Raw genomic sequence first — 22,461 nt, 5'->3', positions numbered from 1 at the left:
ATAACTCAATTTCCACAAGTTGGATCAGCATACAAATGGAGAATCTTAAATTTCGTATATATGGAGGAAGAACATGGAATGATTCACTGAAACATTCAAATGGACTTCACTGAAACAAAAGCCCAAAGCAATTCTTCTTTTCACAATTTGACATTCCAAAGAATGGGAGGGTGAGAAGCACGAGGCAAAAGTACTCAAAACTGCAATACGTGTCCACTTTGGGTGGGAGGGAAAGAATGACACAATCATGGCAAAAGTTTGCAGTGTTATCAACCAAGTCACCCTGTTTCTCTGCAGCAAGAAATACCTTTTTCACAGTAAGATATTCCTTTTATCAATGTGTCGGTCGAAAGCCTCTTGGGAAAAGGCAAACATTACTGACAGCCAATTCGACTACAGTACAAAAATTAAATTAATAAAGTACCAGCAACAATTATAATTGAGAGTACATGAATATAGTTTTTACTTCCACACCGATGATGCATGGACTGATGACCAAGGGACAGCCAGTTTGATATCCTCTGAAGGATGGCATATAGCCAGGCATTCAATATTGCCAGGGAATTGAAGAACTGTAGTTGCATATAACTCTTTGCGTTGATTATTATTAAGGGTGCCATCAACATTGTGTCCACAGGAGGAATCGTCTTCTTCGTCGTCGTCTTCTTCTTCTTCTTCTTCTTCTTCTTCTTCTTCTTCTTCTTCTTCTCTTCCACCTCCTCCTCCTCCTGCCTCTTCATTTATAAGGGGTGAGGTCCAATGGCACCAAGCTTCTGCCTTGACCACGATACTCCTCCACGTCCCTCTGTCTTCAGCCAACTCTCTCCACTCTCCATGTACCTCCATCTGACTGATATCCCTCCTCACATGATGCACCCATATCCGCCCATCTCAATCTACCTCTTTTCCTCCTACCTTGCTCCCTTGACCTATCCACTCTCTTTTGCCATCTCTCTTACCCCATCCGCACAAAGTGTCCAGCCCATCTTAGCCAGAATTTCACCAATCTCACTGTCAAACTCGTCTGCACACCAATCTCCTTCCTCAGTTCATCCATCCTCCCATCCACCCTTTTTACTGCTGCAATCCTCCTGACCCAGTTGTTCTCTTAAACCTGCAGAGCCTCTGTTGTATCTGTCAGTGCCACCATTTCCAGACCTTAAAGTTAGGCCAGCGTTACACACAAAATCAGAACCTTCCCTTTCAATTTCCTTGATCTCTTTATGTCTGACATTAATCCCTCCACCCTCCATGTATTCGTACCCACCTGAATCCTCCTCCACACCTTTGTCTCCGACTAACCATTTGCGGTCACTGTTCACCCTCCCTCCCCCGCACCCCCCGATCCTCAAACCAATTTCCTTGTCCCCCATCTCCTTCCCCTCTGACCTGAGATTTATTTATTTTATCTGCTGCCTGACCCACATTACCTGTCTTCTCCAGACTTATCTTCAGCTCATGCTTCCCAAATGCCTTCTTCCATTCCCCCAGTAATTCCTGCATCTCCCACCGATTCTCTACCACAACAGCCAAATTGTCTGCATGAGACATCCCCACCAGAATACCCCTCATGTTTTACCTTCCTGCTTACCAGCTCCATCACCATGATAGATATGAGTGGGCTGAGAGTTTCCCTGCCTCAAACTGATGTTCACACATCCAAGGACCAACCAAAACTTCCCTTCATTCCCTTGTACATCCCTTCCACCAACCTAACTTCTACTTCTGGCACTCCCATCAATATCATCGTCGGCATTGCCATCTCTCTCGGGACAGTGTTTTAGGCCTTTTCCAGTTCAACAGCTGCTTGAAATATCCTTCCCTCACCTTTAATACTGCCCCCCTCTCTGTCACTGGCCTCCCATCACCATACTTAATACCAACCCTCTCCCCCCTTAATGTCCTGACTATCCCCATCATGATCATGAGCCAATTTATAGATGATCTTCTTCCAACTTGTTGTACACCTTCCAAATAATTCCTCACCTTATCCATAGCTCTCCATTCTGCTTTCTTATTTTGCCTGTGCAGGTGCAGCAACCCTGCATCTGTTTGCCTCCCTCTATTCTCTTTCACACCACCTTCTTTTCTTCAACTACTTTTGCTTCTTCTTCCGTCCACTATACCTGGTTTCTAACCTTCGACGATGCACCCTTTCTTAACGTCCTTCCGTACAAAACTTCTGAAATTCCCCTAAATGCCTCTCCGTACTTCTTCCACTCCTCCAAACCTTCCGCTTCTTTGCTAAGTTGTTCATACCTGCCCTTCATCCTCTCCTTGAACTCTACAAAGACATTGCCCCAACACTTCCCCCACCTAATAATCTTCCGACTTCTGCTCTTAATCTCCCTCCTTTTCTTCATTTGTACCACAAACACCGCAAACTTGTGCTGTGTTGGTAACATGCTCTCCCACCACGGCCTTACAATCCTTAACCCTCCACAACTGCCGCTTCCTTACCACTGCCAAATCCAGTTCTGTTCTCTGCTATCCACTCCTATTGGTAATCTTGTAACTTTTGAAGGAATCAACCAGCTATGGCCATCCCATTCCTCACCACTAGCTCCACCAGCTTTCCACCTTCTCTGTTCCTCTTCCCCCAACCAAATTTACCAACACATTCGTCTTCACCTGGATCCGCTACTCCCATATGCGTGTTAAAATTTCCCGCAATGCACAGCATCACCTCCAGCTCAACCATTCCCATCATTCTCTCCAGTGCGTCCCTGAATTCCTGCTTTTCCGCCCCCAGTCCTTCCTGTTTGTGGCCCATATACCGACATAACACACACCATCTGCCTCTGAATCAGCACCCATTCCATTACTATCCATCCCTCCCATCTTTACGCTCTGACCATCTGCTTGTTGATCTCTTTTGATACTATTATTCCCATGCCATTACTCCTTCCATCCCCACCCATGTGCAACAGTTTGTGTCCACCTACCAGCCTCCTTGCCCAGTCTCCTTTCCACCTGGTCTCCTGCACACACAACACTTCCAACGTCCTCCTCTGCAACCTCTCCACTCCGCTGATCCCTCTTTAAACTACCTGGCTTCTGAACTGCTGCCCGCCTGACAGAGCCAGTACCATCTTGATCAGTTTCGGGCACTCTGGTCATCAATCGGCAGCGCTGACCTGCTGGATTTACTACCCTACCCTGTTATGGTAATCATGTGTGCGCACACACACTCACACCACTCTTTCTCCACTTTCTTACCCCTGCCCACCCATCTCCCTCCAGAATTGACTTCTCTCCCCCACCCTCGAGGGACTCATCCCTACCTCCAACCCACTCCCAATTGTCTTCTTCCCTCCACCTGATCCTCTCCCGTTCCTTATATCCCGCTCTCCCCGCTCTGCTTAATACCTTAAAGTCATGCTGATTCAGCTTACAAGTAAATGCTTTTCACAAAAATCACTCAGTTCGACCCTCAGCATGCTCATGCAAATACTCTCCTTGATTCCCATGCTTGGTCCTCCCAACTGCAGGACTTTGGTTCAGCAAAGTAGCTAAACAGAATTAAGATTAACACAGACGCATGGATCCAACAGCTTCTTCAAGTGAAACGACAATCACCACTTTGCACTGTGCCGCACACATGATTCTCAAGCGCCGCTGTATGCAGGCCGCGTCAAGCACCTGACTCTCAAGCAGAACTGTACTGCACACGACTCTCAAGGGCCGTTGTACACCATGCCGCAAACGTGACTCAAGGGTTGCTGCACACCATACCACACACGTGACTCTCAAGCGCCGCTGTATACAGTGCCGCACACGTTGCTCTCATGCCCCGCTGTACACGGTGCTGCACACGACTCTCAAAGGCCATCGTACGTCATGCCTCACATGTGACCCTCAACGGTTGCTGTACAGTGTACTGCACACGGGACTCTCAAGAGCCAACATATTGTACTGCACATGTCACTCGCAAGCGCGCTGTACACCATGCCACACATGAGACTCTCAAGGGCCACCGTACACCGTGCCATACACGTGGCTCTCAAAGGTTGCTGTACACCATGCCGCATGCATTGTACGGTGGAATAAATGTGTGAAATAATATTGATTGAAAAAGAAAGGGTTAGGGATTAAGGGGTGTGGGGAAGAAAAAGGAAGAGTGAGAGATGGGAGTAATCAAAAGAGGGAGAATGAATGAATCGGGCAAAGTATTCTGCATCGTTCATGTAATTGCAATATCTTTGTTCTGCTTGAATCTCTGCGAAATGTGTGTTTCAGCAACATCAGGTGCTTTCAGAACAGGTGAACCAACTGTTAGGGCAGGTACAGGAGTACACCTCCATATCCGATGTAAGAAAGCATTTTAAACAACGCTTTTGTGATAATACGTGACGACCTCTAATTGTTTAAATATAATGTGATGATATTGGTTAAAAAATATTTTTGAACACCTTTTTGTTTTGGTTAAAATGAGTACTTATCAGGATTTCTTTGTCTTGTTCATTTGAAGCTTCATGCATTCTAGGCAGGGACTCAGTACTGTTGCTTTTTTATTGATAGGGCCTGCGAGGAGAGAATACCCAACTGAAGACTTTGCTGGCACAAACGCAGCAGGAGCTTGCTTCGTAAGATGTTGATGAATTTGCTGCTCTCTCTACTGCCCCTCACCTCCTACCTGGCCATTGCCTGTGGTCATCTGAGTGACCATGTTCATGTTGAACCCTGCATTACATATGGTTCTGATTAGGTTTTGGCAGAAGAATCGAACACCTGGTTAGAATCGATTTTTTTTCCCCCTGTCACAACCATGGTTCGAATTCCAAATTATCTGTAGTCGATTACCCGTCTATAGCGGTTCCAATTTTCGAGAGTAGATTCCTCCTGTGCCCTATCTCACCTTGTCCAACGAGAATCGATTCTTTAGTTCAGCAAATTATTTTAAAAGCCTCTCCTGTCATATTCTGTTTTATATGTTAAAGTAGCCAGATTTCTCCGTCCGTCCATTTATGGTGCTGTTTTATCTGGGACATCATTTATGAACACTGGGAAAACCCTTTTCGGCGGTGAATAATTCATGACTCGATGAAAAGCAGTGTGTTATTGCAAAAACCAATTCTGAGAACTGCGAACAAGCCATAACGATTTAGCTGACGTTTCTTAATAATGTCATAAAAATCTTATTATAATTCACCGTCTCTCCGTCTGTCTGTTCCCAGGTACCGCAAAAACGGCTGAACCGATCTCAACCATTTTTTGGGTGTGTAATCCTTGGACCCCTTGGAGTAAAATAGACATAAATATAATAGCATGACCCACTTGACGGCTCACGTAGGGAGCGGGTGCTTCTCGTAATAATAATAACGTAACGTGAATAATTATATCAATAAAGTAACCACAGTGTTGACATTCGGTATTAAAGTGGTGTGTTGTTCATGTAACACAAAAATGCAGAACGTTTATTCGGCGTCTCCGGAAACAAAGTAAATGCAAAGCGCACACTGTTGACACCAACGAACATAGGGATGCTGACACTTCTCAATGACAACTTCAATCATGATAACATGAGAAAAATCATTGTCATGCTGTAAAAAATAATAAACAACAAATATCTTGTGATTCTGATCCAGATAACACCTGTTGAAGAGAAGAATGAAAACTGCATAAATGTTTCAACTATAGAACACAATTTCAGGTTTTTCTTGTCATATAAAATCATGGCACTGATTTTATTTGATCATAAACACAAATTTTATGCTCGAGTTATTTCCCTTTTCTACTTTGTCATTATGCAGTTGAATACTACCGTCAGCGAAGCGATTGGTTCAAGGCTCGTCTTATTGAAAGTTCACCAACTCAAATTCTCATTGGCATTTGTAGACATTCAAACGTGAAAATTCCACAATTTAACACTTGGTCCTAAGTTGTGACTTGAACCTGTTTTGACCTGCTGTTGCATTCGCATTGCCAACTTTTATACCAGCATGAAATTTATCCTGGATGATACCACCTGCATCAGGTGACTTCGGTTTTACTGGTGTAAATCCTTAAAGCAGTATGACGCACATTAACCGGGCTGATTTGTTTTTGAATCAGGGTTGTAATTGAGAAAAACAAGCTTGTCTGTCACAACTATTCTCTTGTTTAAGACATTAGGTTCTCCTGCTTCTTGACTTTTGCTACCTGTTTGCAGGCAGAATCAGAAGATGCATGAGGAGCAGCATTGTCAATCTATGATACCTGGGAACATACACCTGGAGATCGCTCTGGCACAGCAGTTCGAACAGGTCAGCTTTGTCAGCCTGTGCATAATTGGATGGTGGATGTTTCTTTTAGTTGCTTATTGTGCTCCCCACAGTGGTTTTGTAATGATGTTTTTCTTTAATTGAAATTATCTTCTGCAGTCACTGAAATCTAATGTATTAATTGAATAATTTTGTCCTTTCTTCCTCAATCTCCCCACTTCCATTCTGCCAACCGCTTCCTCAAACCTCACAAAGATGATTCCCAATAGTTTAAACGATAGTTTAAAATGCTGTATTGACATTGTGGGATGTTGTACAGCAAGCTTTAACACACTTTTATTTCTGAATGAAACGTATGAAAGGTGGTAACGTCACACTCCCTGGAATTAATAGCCCACGGATAGCTGTCTTTAAGCCAAATTTTGAAGGCTTGCCCTAAGTCTCACGCATGTCTAACTACAACAAATACGGCACTGAATCCCAGAAGAAATGAACACAATAAACACAAGACGCCAAACGATGAAGAAACAAACCCCAACTATGAGCCCACACACACACAGCAACGCTACACACAAAACTGGATGAGACAATTAGGGGCTGGCAGTTTGTCAATGTGCTTGAGGTGGTGAAATACTCTTCAGCATCTTCAAGCGTAGCACACCACTTTCAATGGGTGGCCAGAGACAGAGATGGCAAGAGAGATAGCCAGAGACCAGAGAGAGAGTGAGTTTGGCCAAGTTGTCCTCTTTAAGGATTCACACCCCATCCTCCTCCCTTCAGCCCTCAAGAGGTTTCCATCAGTGCCAGTAAACGCTGGCCAATGGATTGTCATACCAGCATGTACTGGCACTCGGCCAATCATCGTCGATCCGAACCAATGGGTGCTGTGACAGCCAAGCAGCATGATCCAATGGTGTGCTGCCTTGCTCAAACCAATCAAAAAATGGCCATGTTTGGAGTGGGGGGCAACCCTCATTGGTGGGAGGTCTGGAGCACCTGCCCCCTCTCAGTTCAACAGGAGATGCGTGACAGGACATTCTTCACCTTTCCAGTCTAAAATGGACAAGGCCTGTCCATCACATGGACCATATGTCAGACAATTATCCCAAATATGTGTTCATAAGTCCCAGAAACGAAACACAAACCATTCTAAGGCCTAAAAATTCCAACGACTGCCCCATACCCCATAAACGTAACAATATCTAATATTGCACCTGAGAACAAGCTCTCACAACAGTTACACACACACACACACACACACACACACACACACACACACACACACACACACACACACACACACACACACACACACACACTCACACCGTTAGCAAAATTATTGGGACTGTAAGAAAGTGTGCTGTAGTGTTTTATGGATGGTTGCGAGCTACATATTTGTTTGTTTTATTTATTACTTTCTCATGTTTACATTTTTACAAATGGATAAAGTGAAATAAATTCATTTGATTACAGTTTACATTTTTTGTACATTTGAAAATGTTTTTTATTTCAACAAAAATAATGTGCTAAACTGCACAATTTGATGAAGATTTGAATTTGAAATTTAACTTGTCTTTGAAAAATATCAGTAAAGTGACCATCATCTTCCCATGTACATGGTCCAGCGACTGGGCCAACTGACATTGCTCGTCTCTTCTGCCTTTGGCATTTGTAACTAATCGTTTTGAAAGCACTCCCTCGCCCTGCCCCACCCTTTTCTCGTTTATAAATGTTATGGAGGCCACAACAGAGATCTTCCAAATTTTACATTTTCTTGATCATAATCCTTTTTGATAATACTAGTGGGCACTCCCGCCCTTCGGGTTGGAGTACCCTTCTCGGCCCACATTTGGTAGGCAATGTGCTGTGGCACAGTCTTGGAAATGCACTTTATAATTTTTGTCCTTTTTAAAAGAAATTTTATTGATCACAACATACACTCCATAATCATAAGATGAAGGACAATGTTTTGTAATACCAGCTTGCCACCAAAAGTGGTTGCTATTGCCACCATGCCAATTTTGGAGTTTCAGTGACATCAATGTTTGCTCCATTATAGTAAATATACACAGACATTCCTTGATGGTCCAAAATGTTTTCCAAAATTCCATAGTTCAAGTTTACCTCAACTTTGCATTGTCGCTAACTCATGGTATGGTTTCCTATGCTGTGGTAACAGTTCTACATTGATTTAAGGCTCATGGGGGGGCTTTTGCGTATAATGACAGACATTAGTAGATTTTTTTTTTAAATACGTTGTCGAGGCTCGTATAAGAGTTAGCACACAGAACGTACAAGGGGAGCAGGAGACAAGAGGGGTGGGAAAGGGAAGGAAAAAAGAGTGGGGAACAGAGCCATGAGGAGATCATTCTGTGGAAGTGAGAGGGATGGAGCGGGGTACACAAGGAAAACAAGGGACTTTCAGGTCCTTACAGGACAGGGACTTTCAAGAAGGAAAGCAGGGAATTTGAAGGAGGTGGGTTTGGGGTGGATTAGCAGGGGTATAAAAGATCGTGGTTTTGGATGGGGAACGATAAGAGATGGTGGTGAACAACTGTTTTGAAGACCTGGAGGGAAGCGTGGGATTGAAGAGTCTGTGGGAGTTTGTTCCAAAGGTGGGAAAAAAGAGACATGAAAGAGTGAAGGTGAGCAGTGATTCTTGATTTTGATAGTTTTACCAGAAGGGGGTTGCTTTTACCAGAAGGGGATTTGTGTCCTTTAACATAAATTGTAAGGACGTTAGTTGACCATGGATTAATACATGTCGTGTATGGGATTTGAAAGTTTCTTCCCAACGTCATGTGTTGGTTTAATATGGGTGCATGAAGCAGGCTAGCTCACACCACTACAACATACAACATGCTCCATATACTCATCTCCTCCAGTAAAGGCACTTCTTGCTTGTGGTTTAACTCCTGTCATTTATTTTGTTCATGTTGATGAAAAAATGCCCAATTTGAAATTGCTGACATATAATTATCTTTGTTCTGAGTCTGCAATCTATATTTACTGCTAATATTTTGTATAGAATATTTATCTTAATCACTTTTCTCACTGATGTTATATGTACTTGCAGCTAATAGCCTCCTTGCCTATCCATGCCAGCTTCTTTCTATTCCTGTCTTTGCTTTTTACCAGAATAAATTGCTTCTATATGATATCGTTATAAATCTGCAGCACAATGCAAATGGACATGATTGCAAAGTTGGCACGATGCATTAAGAATCGTTTACTTTCTCAGTGAGTGGAATCTTTGTTCCTATTGGTTTGTCTGTTTTTGTTTTTTTTTTGCTTCTATAGATTTTAACCTGTAAATGACGAGCATACAAGAAGGATGCTCCTTTCTTTGTTTTCTTCAAAGCATGGCTTATTCTATAAAACTACACTGCCTGTGAAGTAACTACACTTTCCTTCTTCAGGAAATCTGCCACTACTGTTGGATGGTTGTTGTTTAACTTCATAACTTAGATAACTAGCAAACAGACCGGGGAATAAATCGAAGAGATATGAATCGATCAAAGAAGCATTGAATGAGGATGTGGATGGGGCTGCTTTGTCGGCAGTATTTTGTGTCCATCCGATGGTGGTGGGCCTTCTTATTTAAACCACTGGCACCTGACAGTATGGTGTAACCTGACGACCACAATCATCTTTTCTATCTGTGTGACTCCAGGCATTGAAGGATTTTTTTTTCTTTTTGCCCCCATTGAACGGAGCTTTACCAGTGCTCCTTGATGTCAGATTCTATCAAATGCTGCCTTTTGATGTCAAAGGCAGCAAATCTCTCCTCTGGAACTTTGCTTTTGTGGCCATGCCAGGATAAGGGCTGTGAGTATATCTGAAGCAAAACGATTCTGACGGAATCTGAGCTGAGCATCTATTTGCCTTCAGATGCTTGATGGCGCTGTTGATGACACCTTCCATGTTTTTTCTTGATGGGAAGAGAATGATGGGTTAAAAATAGTTCAGATGTGCTGAATGCTATTCTTTGTATATTAGACGTACTTGAACAATTTTGAATCTTCCTATTTCAGATTATCAATTTCAGATGCATGTGTTAATCTCCAAGCTCTTTTGCTGCTAAGGCAGTGCATATTTTTTGAAGTTTAGATAATAGGTTTTAGTTTAGTAAACAAATGTATTATAACCAAACAATTTTAATTCTTCTCTTGAAACAATTGTTATTCAGAACAATAAATATACATTCAGTGTTGCATAAGACATCCCACAATGCACTACATTTTTAAGATGATGGTACCCAGTAACGAACGTTCGTCTTGTATCATTGTGAGAGATCTGCAGAAGTAGAGCTTTCACTTTCAGTGGCTAATATGTTCCCCAAAGTTTGATCACGTATTTCTGGGGAAAAATGCAGCTTATACACAAGTGATTACAGTATTTGCATCTATAACTGGAAATTGTGGATTCCCTTTTTTCTAATGTGCATGATTTTATTTGGCAACTTATTATGAGATAGCAAAGTTTGTAAGACAAGGCACCCATGATGGTGGCAAACAGAGTAAGTAGAAATTAATACATTTAATGGACGAAGTTCCACATAAAACAAATAACTAAAGATGAGGAAGGTCTACAATGAAAAACGGTAACTAATTCACCTTCTTGTCTGCTGCATGTCCAGGAAGTCGATTCACAGCTACCTTCTCCTTTCTGTGGTATTCCACCTTCCTACACGGGCTTAACGGCACTCCCCATTGATAGTTCTCCCTCGCTGCAGGTAGGTATCTGTATATGCCAATTGTTCCTGCAACAAAAGGTGCTACCTACAGGTTGTGTGAGATCCTGTGTCAGCACCATGTACTCACAGCAGGGTTCAGTGTGGTCGTGAAGTTAATTTGGGGAATTGTCGATCTGAAGGTCGAACTTTACAGGGACACTTTGGACATTGTTGAAAACCATCAAAATATTCCCTTTCAGACATTGCCTCCTGCAACTAACAAATAACATGAGTCAGAGATATCACCAGCATGGCATTCATTGTTGGAGTCACAACATGTTTTCTTCGTGTTTGTAGGAGACCATGCTTCATAGTTTTAATATACAAGTCGTTTGACAGTACAAGGAAAATTGTCAACACTGAAAGTTCTATACTGAAGTGGAACATACATGATCTCTTTTGCACACACTGATTCTTTCCCATTCTTCTCTTCTACTGGCCACTGTTACTTGTTTTTGCTAGTCTGGGAGCCAAGTTTCAAAAGGGCCCCTAAAATCGATTTTGTTGCACCACCTCGTCAACATTACTTGTATGCTACCATTGGAAAGAGAAAAGCTTCATGAGTATTATGAACCAGGGTCTCACTTTCTACGCACACTTTTGAGCACAGAAAGTTATTCTTCTCGTGAGCAGGCCCTTGCTGCTCCTATGGTTGGCAGCGAGTGTCCTGGAAGCAGCGGGGGGAAGAAAGTGGCACTGGTATATGTGGAAGAATTGCGTTGCTCAGCCGGTGGGTCACCCAGATAGCTCAGATGGCAGAGCACTGGTACGGTTTGTCAGAGGACTTGGGCTCAATTCCTGGTCTTGGCCTGTAATTTTTCCACATGTATTTATAATGTTGGTTCCATCCTGGTCATTTATAATTATATATACTATATACATAACACACACACACACACACACACACACACACACACACACACACACACACACACACACACACACACACACACACACACACACACACACACACTCTGTACTTCCGAACAGAGAGAGAGAGAGAGAGAGAGGGAGAGAGGGAGAGAGAGAGAGAGAGAGAGGTGTGTAAAATTTAATAAACAGTATAAATTCCCATGTGGGGCTAGTGTGAAAAATTAAAAACCCTAATTTTTGTTTTTTTACATAAAAATGTCATAAAATTTGCTTTTAAATAAAAAAGGAATAAATTAATGCTACAAATACATGCAATAATAATAATAATAACAATAATAATAATAAAACCTAAAAATGTTTGCGTACAAATCTTTTTGGGCAATCGACAGACACCAGTGGCGTTTGGAGGAGGTAAACATGTACAAAAACACTACAATACAGTACAGTATGGATGGTGCCACCAAAAAAATCCAGATGCACATGGGAACATGAATGAATCCCTGCGTTGCGCTGCTCAGCATGCCACCCACAGATTGTTGATTTTCCCGCATTTGAGCGTTAAATTTCCTGTGCACTTGGCACACAGTATGTTCAAAAATCTTATTAAACCCAATTTTTTTACTTAAATACGTAAATAAATGTACTTTTCAAATAAAAAATGAATAAATAGATGGGAGGGAATTGAATGTGCGTTGTCTAAAGGATGACTATGGATAACGAATTGTAAGGGTTTATGGTGAAGCAGGGCGAGCACCGCTATCTCTCTTGTCTGTATAAAGAACCTCGTGGAGAGAATGGAGTGTGAAATGGCAGAAGAGTGTTGGAGTGAAGCCCTGTGAAGCTCTGTGAATGAGGTGTGAAGTATGCTGTGAATGGATAATTAGCTCTCAAGATCTGTCTGACTTATTGTGGGTGTTTTTTGTTTTCAGGATTAGCCTAATCTGTTCAAAAAAGCTGTGTTTGTGTGAATGGAACAACGTTCAAATGAGACACACACACACACACACACACACACACACACACACACACACACACACACACACACACACACACACACACACACACACACACACACACAGTCCTCGCTTAACGTTGTCGTTACATTCTTGAAAAATGTGACTAACTGAAACAACTTTAACCAAATCCAATTGCCCCATAAGAATGAATGTAAATAGGGGTTGGTGGGGGGGGGGGGTGGTTTCCAGGGAAATATTTTATCGCCGGACAAAAATAGACATGTCTATGCAGTTGAAGTTTCAAATAATTTTAAACAAAAAATTTAATATTGTTTTCTTTTCTTTTTTTTTATCCCGAGATGACATAATTTTTCATACTGATCGGATGTAGTGTTCTACATATGCAATTATAAAGTCACACCGAAGACACTTATGACGTCATAAAAAATCACACTTTTTCCCCATGAGTACTTGCTATGTGCCAAGTTTCAGTTTTTTCCTTCGTGCATTTTCAGAGACACAGAGGTCCAAAGTTTTTCCAACATGGCTATTCTTTGTATATTAGACGTACTTGAACAATTTTGAATCTTCCTATTTCAGATTATTTACGTGACCTATGGTCACCCTACGTGACCTATGACATCATAATTATCAACAAAACATTCTACATGAGCAGTCACTCCTATGGTGAAAATTTCGTCTCAATCTGACGAGCAGTTGCGGAGAAAAACACAAAAGTTCTGTGCTGACAAACAATCAAACAAACAGACAAATGGACCAAAATGCAATACTCTCTCCTTCGGCGAGGGTAATAAATCAGGAGATTGAAAAAGTTTTATTTTTGCGACATACATTATTATCTCCACCACCGAAGGTGGATGGAGGTTATATTTTCACCCTCCCCCCCTATCTGTCTGTCTGTGAACAGGATATCTCGAAATTGTGGACTGATTCGGAAGAAATTTGGTGGCGAGGTTGGGTGTGTGACAAGGACAAAATTATTTTGATTTTGGTGAAGATCCGGATTCGGATCCGGTTACCAGAATTTTTAAAGTGATTCCTCACCATTGAGAGTTGGGCCCAAAAACTATATGTAGCATATCTGAAAAGTTGTGGACGAATTATGAAAAAACTAGGTGGATGAGTTGGGTAGGTGATGATAACAAGCCAATTCGATTTTGGTTCAGGTCTGGATGCAGATCCGGCCTCTCAGCGGGATATGAAGTGTAAACTGTTCAGCCTTGTGGATGTATGCGCTCTACCGAGTGCCGTTCTAGTATTATCATGTGCTCTTAATATCCACTTATCACAAAGAAAATTTGAATTTTTGAACACTAAATAACAATGATTTATTGAAGTATCCAACAACAGTCACATTAATCTGAATTGCTAGAAACCACAATATAAGTTGCAAACTCGTGAATATGTGAAATTAGTTTTTCATCAGCTTGTTCCCTTGCTTGAAAAGTCTGAGTGGTTTCAGAATGATGCCAAGGAAGTAACTTTCAACAGAACAGCATGTGAAGATCAAAACTCTGTGAGGACACACTGAGGGAAATAGCAGAAAAGCTGAATATCTACAACGGTGTGAGATGATACACTTTGCAACGCCTGAAGTCAACTGGCTCCATACAAGACAAGAAAAGGCCAGGTAGACCCAGAAGAACCTCCCCAGGGCAAGATAAGCACTTGAAGTTGCTCAGCTTGTGTAATCGAAGAAAATCAGGTCAGCAGCTGACATGGAATGAGAACAGGCCTGAACATTAACATCTCTTCCAGCACTGTGTACAAAAAGCTGATTGCAGTTCTCCATGGAAGAGTTGCAGTAAATAGACCACAGAATATCGTGAAAAGACTGAAATTTGCAAGGCAGCACCAAAATTGGACAACTGAGCAATGGAATCAGGTACTCTAGTCTGATGAATTGAAGTTTGAGCTTTTTTTAAATCTGGGAGACATCAGTTTGTTCTCTGAAGATCTCGAATGAATGTTACAGCACACAATGCTTGCAGCTAACTGTTAAACCTGGGGGGTGCTTTGTGACTGCTTGTTGTATCGAGCAGCTTTTATTGGAGGAAAACTTGTACCTCTTTTTTGTTAGGGTCCCATTGTTTTAAAAAGCAGATGCTGCAATTCCCTGCATCTTCAGCCATGCTGCAATTCCTTGGAGAAATCATTTATTTGGAAGAAAGATTAATTTTCCAATAGGAATGATCTCAAACATGCTTCTACTGTAATATATACAGTACTTGGAGAACAAGGTTATAGCTGGTGATGAGCTTCATGGAGGCCAAATAGGATTACCTGGAAACTGAGAAGAACAAGACGAACCCAACAAACCTTACAGCACTGTGGAATGTATTACAGTATATTTGGCACAATATGCCTGAAAGTGCTTCAGTCGTATCCAGAGAGGATCGGTAGAAGAGTGATGGCACTCAAGAAGGTAGTGCTAGAATTGCAAAGTGTTGACTGATGTGATAAAATGACACTGATCTTGTTATTTACTCGAGCAGTTTATTCATGCACATTTATAAAGGCTGTTAATTCGAAATAATAAACACATATGACTTATCACTGATAATTTGATGAATTTACCCTAAAATGTAAAGTTCAGGGTGGCCATAAAGTCTGGAAACATGGGCGAATATACATTATAAATGGTTTATTGACATTACATTAGAATACATGATATGTTCAATGTTTTGTCTCTCATGAAAAATGCACAGTTCAATGCTCTGTGCAAAATTGCAATGAACGAGGTGCATTAATGCAGCATTTCCATCAATCCCTGCACATGCATCCATGATGCGTTGCCTCAGATGATTCGTGTCTGATTTTCACCTGAATAAACCTGCGCCTTCAGCATACCCCAGAAGAAGTAATCAAAGGGGTTCAGATCTTTCGAGCGTGCAGCCCACTCCACATGGCCACTTCAAACTGTAACAGAATGACATATTTTCTATGTTTGCAGACTTTATGGCCACCCTGTATAATTATCATTGGAATAATCCATAGTTTTGCACAGTAATGTTTTATTGATACATTATGTTGTGGTTTTTATGACAACTTTGTTTTGCCATTGTTTGGTGACCAGACTGAACCACCTGAAGATGAAAAGGAGAATCTGAAGACCAAAGCACCCTGTGCATACAGGTATATGATACATGCAGTCAGTTTTCATTGCCTTCCTTGATATAGATATATATATATATATATATATATATATATATATATATATATATATATATATATATATATATATATATATATATATATATATATATATATATATGAATGAGTTAAGAGTCCTCCTTCAGCTGCTGTTTCCTTTTTACTTGGTCGACTCTTAGTGTAGAAATTACATTGTCACTTTTTCTGCTTGAATTTTTTTAGAAAGCAGACCAGCAAGCTCTTTGCTTTTCCAGAATTTTTTTTTCTTTAAATAATTAAGGATGCCACATGCAAAGATTTGAGAGCAAGGTGGGTTGCCAGGCTGTATCGAAAGCTTGAGACGTATCAATAAATTATAAGGCTTGAATCGTTCGGCACTTCATCGATGCATTTCATACATTCAGCGTTATTTAATGCTGAGACAGTTTCTGCAGCTGTGCATTACACCCTTGTGACTTTTGGTGATGGTTTAAACCTAACTAATGAACTCCATCTGGGGCTTTGTGACATTGACCCATTTCGGACACTCCTTTCCTCCTCTGTGGGACGCTTCAGTACATGTGCGAAGTTTTGAGGGAACAAACGGTTCACACCTTGTAATCTAGAGTGTTGGTGCTGGGGCTATTTTAATTGTGTGCATGCATCAGGAAAGTGGGAAAATTTGAGGTGGGAGGAAGCGGAGGAATTGGGGTGGGGAGTGGAAAGAAATTGCGAAGAAGCAAGATAATATATTGGGTTGAGGACGACAGTCGATCATTATCGCTTGATCACTACTAATCTACAGATATAAGAATAGGGCCACTGGACCTGCAGCTTATCTGTGTCCTGGCCTAATGTTGGCATTCAAATTTGGTAACATTCTGACTGATGAGTCTGGAGAGGAAGGTTTTTGAAGGAATTTACGTGATTTTTCCCAAATATTTACGAAGTCCACCATTTTGACACACTTCCAGTCAAGTGATCAGCATGACCTCCGCAGTTTAAGATCATGACCCTGTCCTAATGTTGTAACCGAAATTTGGTAGCATTCTGACTGCTCGGTCCAGAGAAGAAGATTTTGGAAGGAATTTCCGTGACCGCCATTTTGACACACTTCCTGTCAAGTGATTGGCATGACTTCGGCAATTTAACATCACTACTCTGGCCTAATGTTGTTAACCCAAATTTGGTAGAATTCTGACTGGTTGATCAGGAGAAGAAGATTTTGGAAGGGATTTGCGAGACCGCCATTTTGACACACTTCTGGTCTCCGCAATTTAACATCACGACCATGTCCTAATGTTGTAACCCAAATTTGGTAGCATTCTGACTGGTGGGTCTGGAGAAGAAGATTTTTGAAGGCATTTACATGATTTTCCCAAAAATTGACTGTCGGCCATTTTGACACACTTCCGCTCATGTGATTGGCATGACCTTCGCAATTTAATATCCTGGGTTAATGTTGTAAACCCAAATTTGGTAGCATTCTGACTGGTAGGTCTGGAGAAGAAGATTTTTGAAGAAATTTACTGTTGGCCATTTTGACCTACTTCGTCATGTGACCGGAACGAGCTTTGTAATTCCTCTTACCAGTCAGGAGAGGAATGCTGTTGCCAAATTTCAGCCGGATCGCCCCAGCGGTTTGGCTGGAGAAGTCAAAAAAGGAGACAGACGTATGGTGCGTGATGGCCATACCTTTTCTGGAATTTTAATTCCAGATAAGCTAAAAACTAAAAGTACAATCCATGAAGCCATGAGGCAGTGAAGCCGTGTGACTATATGTCTATTGTTTACTTACTGTTTGAACGTCAGTTGCACCCTGACCACATACGTATGTCTATTAATTGCGTACTTTTGGAATGAACCTTTCAACCATTTAGATTGCTGAGACCCCTTCGATTGTTGAAGACCCTTTAAGATCCCTAAATATCCATAGACCCAAAAGACCTCAGACCCAAAAGACCTTGAAGACCCAAAAGACATTGATGACCCAAAAGTCCCCAAGGACCTAAAATACTCCAAAGACCCTAAAACCCCAAAAGTCCCCGAAGACCCCAAAGACACAAAAATTCCCGAGGACCCAAAAGATCCCAGATGACCAAAAAGTCCTGAGCACCTATAAATCCCTTTAAATCCATTTTGCCTTAAAGACCCTTTCCACACTTGACACCTTTTGACCCCAAGAACCTTTAAACCTTTAGACCCCTTAGACCGTAACACCATTTAGACCCCTCCACCCTTCAAATAGATTCGATAGTTTTGAACTTTGACCATTCAGAGCTTTAGACTACTTGGACCTTTTTAGATTATAAATAAATTATAAATAAATTTAATATTACAAATAAATTTGAACAAAATAAGTGTTTGCAATGTGATTGGTGTAAATCATGACAACACAGCAAATATGTGATGTAAATCCCTGTAACGACGTGTGGGTAGGCGAGCGAAGTGAGCCAATCCACGAGAATTCACAAAAAAAAACATAACATTTAATGCACTATATTTTCACCAAAATCAAGAATGGTAGGTTAATCTGAAGATTTGGGAATATAAAACTAATATAATGGGGGTGGGAGGGGTGGAGGAAGGGGAAGGCTAGAATGAGGAGGCGGTAAGGGAAAGATTACATGGAGTTGCAATTCTTCCATATTTGCGTATCTCTTACATCAATTTTGTTTGTGCTCACATTCGAGTATAATGTCTTTGGTGAAAAATAAAACGAGTTTACTACTAATTTAACTTTGGAAGTATGGAGCAGAATTTTAAACTTTGGATTATCTGCAGGGCATCATCACAGACTACTGCCCAAAAAGAGCAGAGGGCATTGGTCAGGTTGAAACAAGGTGGAGTGGAGGAGAGGGATGGGATTTCGTTAATTGATCAAATGTGTTTTTTTTCTTATTTATTTTTCCTCAAAATGTGTTCAATAATTTAAAATTTCTGAATCGACGTAGTCTTCGCCTCCCCTCCATGGCAAAATGGACTTTCAAACGAGCAGGGGAGTCTTAAACATAAGCTAATAAGGGTTTGTTTTTCATTTTCTTTGTAAATTATCGCTGGTGCATTGTATATGACGAAACATATTGTGAAAAAAGGTCAAATATTAAAGCCTCATTTCAAAAGTACCGGCAAAGATCAGATCGTCACGTTATTGGAATCGTGCTTATCATTTATTCGTGTGAGGCCTCTGTTCCTTTCAAATTAGGAAGTTTTGGGGTTTTTGTAGCATCAAAGGCTCATGCAGGAACTTGCACATGTACTTTGTGCAGTCCAAGGACATGAGTGGATGTCACAGTCCTTAAACAATGTATACAAGGACGGACATAAGATGATTGGACAAACACAGGATACACAGTTCAATGAAGATTAACCTGATATCAAGTGTCCTGGTGGGAATGCTGAGTCGGCCACAAAAATGCAAAGAATGACACAATTGCGGTAGGAGTGGTTTTTATTTGTTTTTGCGGTAAGCTGAATATTTTCAGCTTTTCTTTCTTTCTTTATTTTGTTTAAATGAGAGCTTCACCTGAAACACATGATGACTATGCACACCTGCCCCTCCCCTCTTGCAGACCTACTCTACTTTGGCTGCTATTTTTTTTCTGCTTGATTGCTTGTGTTTGGCTATTCATCATTGCAGCATCATCTTGTGGGCCACACAGCACCACCACCTCAAACCATCCCTTCTGTTCTTTCCTCTGGCCACATTTGTCCTTAACCTGGCGGGAGCCACCGCCGATGTAACTGTTTTTAAACCCTTGAGGAGATGCATTCATTGAATGTAATGCATTTCCTGTTTGTTCGTTTAGTTCCTCATATTTTTAACATTACCGTCAATAACATATTTTAGTTGAATATGGTTCAGTTTAATTTTTTGTGCTTTATATGATCTTTTCATCACTTTAATATCCGAATTGCTGTTGCTTTATAAATTCGGTCATCTCACCTTTGTTTGTTACAGAACCCTTGTTAATTTTCCTTTCCTGGTTCTTGTTCTCTTGTATTTTAAAAAAAGCATGTATTGCAACCTTGATTTATTATATCCCAGCAACCTGCAGATGTTTAGGAAATGTCAGCAAGAGTCTGTGCTTTCTATTTCATCTTTGGATTATATTTTATTTGTGAATAAAGTTGCAATCGATTATTGATCCACCCACCTCACCAAAATAAACTTTTTGAGAGGAGTACAAGCTGACTTGATTTTGATTTAAGTGCAGATGCAGATCTGGCCTATCAGTGGGCTGTAAAACGTAACCTGTTCAGCCTGGTGGAGGTGTGCACTCTCCAAAGTGCCTTTATAGCTCCCTCAGTCCACCTTTGGTGGACAGAGATTGTGTTTTGACCCTGTTTGTTACTTGCAAAATGGAAGATTTTTCAAGTATGTGAGTCGCTCGACTTTGTTATTGTTTGTTTGTCTGTCTGTCTGTCTGTCTGTCTGTCTGTCTGTCTGTCTGTCAATCGCCTACAGGTCACAATTCTCAACCGATTGTCATGAAACCTTACCAAGTTGTTGAGGTTGTCACAACTGAGAAGCCAATTGATTTTGAGGTCAAAGGTCATCTTGAGGTCAAATGTCAAATCATCATTTTTCATCCAATTTACTTGAAAGCTGAACAGGATTTGCAGATTGGGTCACTGAATTAGGAAACCAACTATTTTGAGGTCGAAGGTCAATGCAAGGTCAAACTTCTAAAATCAATTTTCATCCGATTGACTTGAAAATTTAACAGCAGTTGTGTCGTGCCTCATTGAGAATTTCAAAATCCACGTTGACCAGCTATTTTTGGGGAAACCAATTGATTTTGAGGTAAAAAGGTCAAACTTCTAAAATCATGAATTTTCATCCGATTGACTTGATAACGAAACGGCAATTGCATAGTGCAGTGAATTGCATCGTCAAACGTTACTTCAATTGCCATCGTGCCAGTTGACTGGGTGTGGGTACCTCTCTCACCTGCCATTGCACTTCAGAAAAAGACTTCTGCAACTCAATGGGACTTACTCAATCGGTCAACTTCCCGACTTCAACCAATGGTAGGTACTCCATCTCTTCTGGATCTGATTTTGACCAATTTCCCTGAAAATGTCTGTTGTTATTCCTCCGCTCCAATCGGTTCCTCTGACCACGTGCTTGTCAAAGTAGACATCTCTCTGATCATTATTAGCGAACCGCCTCAGTGCTGACGAGTCTGGCAGTTCACTCAGGCTGACTGGCAGAGACTTCAAGCAGCCATCAAACTTCCAGACTGGTATCCCATTTCGACTCACTCTGACATCAACTCGTCCTGGGAATTATTTTGAAGTTTTTTCTCTCTTCTCTCTCTCTCTCTCTCTCTCTCTCTCTCTCTCTCTCTCTCTCTCTCTCTCTCTCTCTCTCTCTCTCTCTCTCTCTCTCTCTCTCTCTCTCTCTCTCTCTCTCTCTCTCTCTCTCTCTCTCTCCCTCTCCCTCTCCCTCTCCCTCTCCCTCTCCCTCTCCCTCTCCCTCTCCCTCTCCCTCTCCCTCTCCCTCTCCCTCTCCCTCTCCCTCTCCCTCTCCCTCTCCCTCTCCCTCTCCCTCTCCCTCTCCCTCTTTCCCTCTTTCGCTCTTTCGCTCTTTCTCTCCCTCTCCCTCTCCCTCTCCCTCTCCCTCTCCCTCTCCCTCTCCCTCTCCCTCTCCCTCTCCCTCTCCCTCTCCCTCTCCCTCTCCCTCTTTCCCTCTTTCCCTCTTTCCCTCTTTCCCTCTGTGTCTCTCTCTCGCTGTGTCTCTCTCGCTGTGTCTCTCTCGCTGTCTCTCTCTCTCGCTGTCTCTCTCTCTCGCTGTCTCTCTCTCTCGCTGTCTCTCTCTCTCGCTGTCTCTCTCTCTCGCTGTCTCTCTCTCTCGCTGTCTCTCTCTCTCGCTGTCTCTCTCTCTCGCTGTCTCTCTCTCTCTCGCTGTCTCTCTCTCTCTCGCTGTCTCTCTCTCTCTCTCGCTGTCTCTCTCTCTCTCGCTGTCTCTCTCTCTCTCTCGCTGTCTCTCTCTCTCTCTCGCTGTCTCTCTCTCTCTCGCTGTCTCTCTCTCTCTCGCTGTCTCTCTCTCTCTCGCTGTCTCTCTCTCTCGCTGTCTCTCTCTCTCGCTGTCTCTCTCTCTCGCTGTCTCTCTCTCTCGCTGTCTCTCTCTCTCTCGCTGTCTCTCTCTCTCGCTGTCTCTCTCTCTCGCTGTCTCTCTCTCTCGCTGTCTCTCTCTCTCTCTCTCGCTGTCTCTCTCTCTCTCGCTGTCTCTCTCTCTCTCGCTGTCTCTCTCTCTCTCGCTGTCTCTCTCTCTCTCGCTGTCTCTCTCTCTCTCGCTGTCTCTCTCTCTCGCTGTCTCTCTCTCTCGCTGTCTCTCTCTCTCGCTGTCTCTCTCTCTCTCGCTGTCTCTCTCTCTCTCGCTGTCTCTCTCTCTCTCGCTGTCTCTCTCTCTCTCTCGCTGTCTCTCTCTCTCTCGCTGTCTCTCTCTCTCTCGCTGTCTCTCTCTCTCTCGCTGTCTCTCTCTCTCTCGCTGTCTCTCTCTCTCGCTGTCTCTCTCTCTCGCTGTCTCTCTCTC

General features: G+C 42.0%; 1 protein-coding gene across 11 annotated transcripts in view; it reads left to right on the top strand.

Annotated features, from left to right (window-relative positions):
• The window catches only part of LOC147029875 (inositol 1,4,5-triphosphate receptor associated 2-like), a 261,910-nt gene extending 241,800 nt beyond the window's left edge, over positions 1-20,110 (top strand). For 9 of the 11 annotated variants that reach the window (XM_085873334.1, XM_085873330.1, XM_085873333.1 and 6 more), the window contains 6 exons: positions 4,240-4,311; positions 4,522-4,586; positions 6,152-6,245; positions 10,843-10,938; positions 15,865-15,923; positions 19,493-20,110. In XM_085873334.1, coding sequence (XP_085729460.1) covers positions 4,240-4,311; positions 4,522-4,586; positions 6,152-6,245; positions 10,843-10,938; positions 15,865-15,923; positions 19,493-19,664 — 558 coding nt within the window. In that variant the 3' untranslated portion in view covers positions 19,665-20,110. The remainder of the gene's footprint in view (positions 1-4,239; positions 4,312-4,521; positions 4,587-6,151; positions 6,246-10,842; positions 10,939-15,864; positions 15,924-19,492) is intronic. The other 2 variants (XM_085873335.1, XM_085873336.1) reach the window with 2 other exon arrangements.
• Positions 20,111-22,461: the final 2,351 nt, after the last annotated feature.

Source organism: Eptatretus burgeri, chromosome 3 (genome assembly GCF_056783735.1).
Source record: "Eptatretus burgeri isolate ZD-2024b chromosome 3, Ebu_testis_v1, whole genome shotgun sequence".
In the NCBI taxonomy this organism is placed as follows: domain Eukaryota; kingdom Metazoa; phylum Chordata; class Myxini; order Myxiniformes; family Myxinidae; genus Eptatretus; species Eptatretus burgeri.
The sequence above is the reverse complement of the archived record's forward strand: the minus strand, read 5'-3'. Positions and strand labels throughout refer to the sequence as shown.